This window comes from Pyxicephalus adspersus, chromosome 2, assembly GCF_032062135.1.
Source record: "Pyxicephalus adspersus chromosome 2, UCB_Pads_2.0, whole genome shotgun sequence".
Lineage (NCBI taxonomy): Eukaryota > Metazoa > Chordata > Amphibia > Anura > Pyxicephalidae > Pyxicephalus > Pyxicephalus adspersus.
This window is the reverse complement of record NC_092859.1, coordinates 811,927-818,174: the sequence shown is the minus strand read 5'-3', so window position 1 is coordinate 818,174 and position 6,248 is coordinate 811,927. Positions and strand designations below refer to the sequence as shown.

Sequence of the window (6,248 nt, the reverse complement as noted above, 5' to 3'; positions counted from 1 at the left end):
AAAGATATTTGCTCTTGGAACTTGTGTCTATTTATATGCTCTATCAGTAAGGAAAACCTGTTGATTCTTTAAAAACGATTGTTCTTTATTTGAGACTAATTAGGATTTGAACCTTTGTAAATATATTTGAACTTCTACATTTTTTTTCCTAAACGTTTCTGAGGAATCATCTCATGAATGTTCTGCATGGAGTTTGTTCAATTCTTCCTCAATTTCTCTAAGTTCCATAGAATGATATTTAATAAGTAAGGTCATTAATTGTTGTGTAAATCTATATTAAAGGAGGAAAAAAACAACTAATTTAACAAATCAATTAAATCATCAAGGCGGGTATAAATATATTAATAACAAAAAATCATCCTGAACGGGTCGATGAAATGTTGGGCATTTTCCACCCTAAATAGGCAATATATATTTTAATTTGAACCCTCTTCAGGCCTAAATTTATCCTGACCACATCCCAAATCTTGAATATACACAAAACAGGGTTTCCTTATGGATAACCAACCAATTAACTGGACTTTAAACGCCAGAAAAAACAATTTTCTTTATTTAATATATTTCTTTTATTAAAATATACAGCACAAAATATAAAAAGTATAGCACTGATATAGATCTCCTGATGGAAAACTCTTAAGGATGAGATAATCCAAACTTATAAGCATTTCGCGGAAACTCATGAAGAGAAGGTGTATAATTTGCAACAATAATTGATATATGAATAATCTGTTCATTGAACAGATTATTATTGTTTAAATGTTTCAATTCACAAAATTAACTACTTAGGTATGATTTCATAATTTAATTTAAGCAGATGAAATAAAACTAAATAATTAGACTTACATCTATATGGTGAGTGCCTTTTATCACCTATAAGCTCTTCTCTCATAAATTATTAGGGCACAGCAAGAGTAAGGCGAAAGGTAAGTTGCTACCTTCATTATGTAGCTTGTGTTAGTCATGGTTTAGGAAAAGCAGCATATGTATTAATTGATTGATGTTAATTAATTAATGATTTTATGATGTATAATACCTACAGATCTGTTCTGCTGGATTCCTTGAGAAGTGGCCCCCATTTCCCCCATCATAAGAACTGAACATGTCTTTTCTTTACAGTATGCAAACTTTTTCTAGAACTTTGTAGAGTATTTTCCCTTTTCCTCTGATTGGCTACAGCATTTGTCTGCTCAAGAACCACATTTACTCCAGCCTAAACTAAATCTAGACTCTGGATGATATTTCAGAGAAATGTCATGTGACTGAAGCCACATCCAATGGATCATGCCATTGGCTGAAAATTCCATGAATCCCATGCCTCCCCCTGTGATGTCACCAGGCTCTGGGCGGAGTTCTCACATCTGATCCCCCCCACAAATCATTATACAACCTCCACATACATATAACCCAGCATGGAGGGGCTCAGTGAATGAGGCGGTGAATGTGTGGAGAGGTCGGATGGGGTCACACAGATCATAAAAGGCGATCTGCCCGGCCTCATAATCCAGATATATCCTGACTCTGTTACTGGAGATATCGGCAGGTAAGAAGATCTTATTATTGTCATGTCTCACTGAGTACTGATTACCTGACCTGTCCAAACCCCAGGACTTCTTATTATTTCCAATCCATGACTGAGGCCATCCCCTCCTCTCTATACTGGGGTAACACATCCCGACTATCCATCCACCTGATCCCCCAACATCCACATCCCAGTAATGTCTTCCTGAGGAGAAACTCTGACTGCTTAACACCTGAGAACAATACTGAAATCTCTGCGGTGTATCTGGGCGATTCTGGTCTATATCTGTCCTGGATGCAGATTTCCTGTCCTCTGATATAAATAGATTATTATTAGCTGTGCTTACATCCAGTGATATATCCTCAGCTCCCTGTATATAGAACTATACATTTACCCCTCCTATTATATCAAATAATGTGTGTAATGTGTGTGAGACCCCAGCCACATTCCCCCCATCATGGAGGAGTTTATCATGTCTCTCTCTATCGTCTCCATCCTCAGTATCACACAAGTCCCCCGTGTCTGATTCCTGTAAGACAGTCAGTGGATATCATACAAATTGTCCTCTCTCAGTCAGCCATCCTGTTTATTGGCCAACCAATCCAACTAATGCAAGATCTTTCCCGCCACACTCTATTGCTATGCAGAGCCTTCAAGTCTGTTCTCCATTGCCCAGAACGAGCAACATTGGACACCATTGGGGATTCCCCTTCTAAATGATGAGTATAACTGCCACCAACAATGGAAAGGTCGCCTTCTTCCGTCAGCTTGTAGACTTATCAGGCTTTCAACATATCCTGGGTCTGCCTGATGTGTCCATACCCAACTGGCCAGTACAGTTTCCACTCCAGGACCCACCGCTGCCTTCACCTTGGATCAAGCACAAGACTCCATGCAAGCAATCCTCTTCTTTTCTGGACCAAGCGCCTTGTTGACACCAACCTCTTGGAACACCGCACAGATGAACCTTATCGACCCCCTTAGCCTAAGAGTATATCTTACCCTTACCCCCATGGCCACCATAAATGAATCAGTTCTTAACCACAGAAATCTATATTATACCATGTGTTTCCATAGTAACAACCCCTCAGCCAAATCCAAGGGGTCTCCAAAGCGCTCCACAAATTCTTTAATCCCGAGGTTATATATTCTTAATCATAAGGATCACAAACCAAGTATATACCGTGGTTAATCTTTACACTCCCAACCATGACCTATACCGCTATCTCACAAATATGGTCAACACGTTGAAACACTATGTATATATATACCCCAATTTAATCATTGGAGGGAACTTTAATATGCCGCTTGTACCACAGAGAGACACCTCCTCAGGGAGAACTATAGTTCCTCTGGCTTGTCTTTCCAAGATCAAACGTATTTGGCAAAATATTTTTTTAATGATAGACATATGGGGTATTCTACAACCCACTGGGATGGGTTATAGTTTCTACCTTTCTCTTACATGCAAAACTCCTACAGACACATAGATTATTTTTAATCGCTCAAGCTTTCATAGCTAAACAGCCTCAAACCTGTATTGGGCTGAGGGTATGGTCTGAGCACGCCCCAATACATCGGGAACTGGGCCATTCTTCTAAACCAGGACATAGGTACTTCTGGGGGCTCAATGATTCACTTCTTAGCGAGGCTGGAGAGATTAGACCTTTATCAGTGAAGCTGGGTGATCCAACAAACCTGCAATGTATTTCCTAAAATGTTTTCAATCCTGGACCAGATGTATTCCAGGTTTGCTAGATCACTCAGGTTAACTGATGAAAGTGTATCCTCTCTGGGTTTGGAGAGCTTTAATAAATCAGGCCCAGTGGGTCAGGTTGTCGCCCGTTAGTGGTATCCTGTACATATAATGTATGTGTATCTATAAGATTGGTGCCGGGACGTTGTAGCGTTGGGCGGATAATTTACAGGTCCTATTTGCAGGAATTTATTCAGAGGGTCTCAGGGGGTAAATTGGGTTTTATCACAGAGCCGTGACATGAGCAGCTCTTTGTTCCATCCAGCACTCTCTCAGAACTTTCTGATACACAAGGAATTACCCGTCAAGAGATTCCTTTGGCCTTCAATAAAGGGAAGACGATGAAGAGACCCTCCATGGATTACATGTACATAGCAAACATGAATCTATCCATATATACGATGGGTCACAGCCATTGTTACATGGACGCATCCCAACTTCTACCCACCAGCCTGGCCCGTCATCTGAGCACATCCCTTCCTGATCACCACTGCTCTCTGAATACCTGATGGCATCTCCGGCGTGTTCAAGTGCCAGGAAACATTGGCCCGGAACCCTTTCACAAGGAAGTGCCAGTTTACACTTTGTCACCAAATGGGCAGCACGGTGGCTCAGGGGTTAGCACTCTGGCCTTTGCAGCACTAGGTTCGAATCCCAGCCAGGACACTATCTGCATGGAGTTTGCAGGTTGTCCCCGTGTCTGTGTGGGTTTAATTGGCTTCACCCTAAATTGACCTTAGACTACATTAATGACTATAGTAGGGAGATTAGATGTGAGCTCCTTTGAGAGACAGCTAGTGGCATGACTATGGACTTTGTACAGCGCTGTGTAATATGATGGCGCTATATAAATACCGTGTAATAATACCAAGGATCTTTATAGAGTCCTATGGAAAATAAGGAAGGAGGCAAAGAACCCAATAGTGATTCTGTCCCATTGGTTACCTCCATTGATGGTGGCTCTGACTCATTCTGGCCAGCTCTCTAGAGGCTTGTAAACATTTATAAATACGTCACAACACATAGAAAAGGATTTTACCCTAATGGAAGAGTCCGGGGATTTCTTTCTGTTAATCCATCACCAGCACAGGTCTCCGATGTTTCTGCTTTCAGATTTGGACAAAGGACCCGGGTCCAAGTGTCAGCCCTATCAGCCCTCACAGCCCAGCATGACTTTGTCAGCCAATCATGCTGAGAGTGGGAGGACGCCGGGAGCAAGATACAAGAGTGACAGGAGTCACAATCACTCTGGCCGCGCTGAACAGGAAACAGGAGAAAAGGAGGAGGGGGGCTACATTTGGACCATAAGACGCAGGGACTTTTTCCCCCCACTTCTGCGTCTTATGGCCTGAAAAATACGGTAAGTGTTCATATTTAGCTAAAACATTGTTGTAATGTAGTATGCTTCATCTGAAATACTTAGACATATTCCTATTTACTCCTTTATAGTGTTGGTCAAATATCTCACTATTCGATTCGACAGCTATTCGATCGAAATTCTCCGGGTGATCAAATGCAGAATTCAAACACCATTGAAGTTGATGAGAATTACCTTTTTTTAGCTTCTTTTAAGGGCTGCAAGAGCAATCAGACTTCTTATGCATCCCTTTACTAGTTGTATAGAGATTCTCTCTCCAAGAATACAGAGCACTATAGGTGATGGATGGGAACAAGTAGTGCCCGGACATTTTACCGGAATTGCAGAGGTCTGCAGTTTGGTTTCCCATTGTGACGTCACGTGGGACACTGAACTACCGATTAGCTCTGCAGTTCTACTACAATGTCCGGGCACTATAACTAATGAATGGGGATTTTATCTATAGTGTCTTGTATTCTTAGAGAGAGAATCTCTATCCAAGAATACATAGCAGTAACACGAGTCTGGCATCATGTTCCTTGTATTGGTGTGTCTGCTATGGCTGTGTGTCCACATAGTGTGTGTCTATTCTAACTACGGGGTAACATGTGTGACTAAACACTCTAAACATAGGTTTTGTGTCATCACATTTCTCTCAGTACCTTACCTTTCATACTCTGTGTGAATGTCACGTATAACCGGTTTTGTAGGGTTCCTACTGACACAGAGGACACCCCTGTAATGTACGTAATACTCACTGTGCTGTGACCGATGAGAAGACAATTCTCCTGATTTGTAAATCTCTGTCCGTCTCTTCGCAGCTCTCCATGGTCTACCATACTCCATGTAATGGGAAGATGGGAAGAGTCATCAGAAGTCCTCAGAGCTTTACCTTCGAGGTCCAGTATCTGTGTCACGGCTCCGTAGGGCAGAGTGGTGGACCTTCTGTGTCACCAGCTCAGTTTGCAGAGACGTGCACAGGGAGCAGAGTCTAAGCAACAATCTTGGTCTTCACCAGAGCCTCTAGAGGTGAGGATGTTGCTGCCAGGTTACAGCCGCTGTGCCTGCCAAGGCATGAGAGTGCTAACTAGCAGAAACAAAAGCGTAGTGCTGGAGCAAGAGCCAGAGAAAAGTCAAAAAAGCCAAAGGTCAGGACAATGATCAGGAATGATCAGGAAACAAGCCAGGTCAGGTTGGTACACGAATAAGTCAGGAACATGCTGCACAAAAAGGAACAGCGTCCAGGCAACTTCCTTAGGGAGATCATATGGTAGATGGGTCCTGTGACCTACAGACATCCTAAGCCACCACTAGAGGGAATGGTGGAGAAGAGGCAGTTCAGGTGCTGTTCACATGTTTGCTAGCAGGTGGAGTGCGTCTGCGGGAATGGATGAACTAGATTCCAATCTCGGTAGGGACAGATTGGAATCTCTTTCATTCATTCATGTCTCCAATAGCTACAGCTTCAACACTGGTAGCTTCAACATATAGGTGATGGCTTCAACTTCTAATGCCCTCCTTGCTCCGTCTCGGGGCCCACCGTCTCCTACTCATGCTGTTACTGCTGCCGCCTGCCCAGTACCCAGCTCTACATGCCAGTTACCAATGCTGTCCAT

At 42.6% G+C, this 6,248-nt stretch overlaps 1 protein-coding gene across 1 annotated transcript; it reads right to left on the bottom strand.

The window, feature by feature from the left end:
- Positions 1–1,314: 1,314 nt before the first annotated feature.
- LOC140324870 (tripartite motif-containing protein 14-like) lies at positions 1,315–5,471 on the bottom strand. Its single transcript, XM_072402993.1, has 2 exons — positions 5,391–5,471; positions 1,315–1,901 (listed from the first exon to the last, which is right to left on the bottom strand). The coding sequence occupies exons 1-2, from the start codon at positions 5,469–5,471 to the stop codon at positions 1,353–1,355; spliced, it is 630 nt and encodes a 209-aa protein (XP_072259094.1). The 3' UTR covers positions 1,315–1,352.
- Positions 5,472–6,248: the final 777 nt, after the last annotated feature.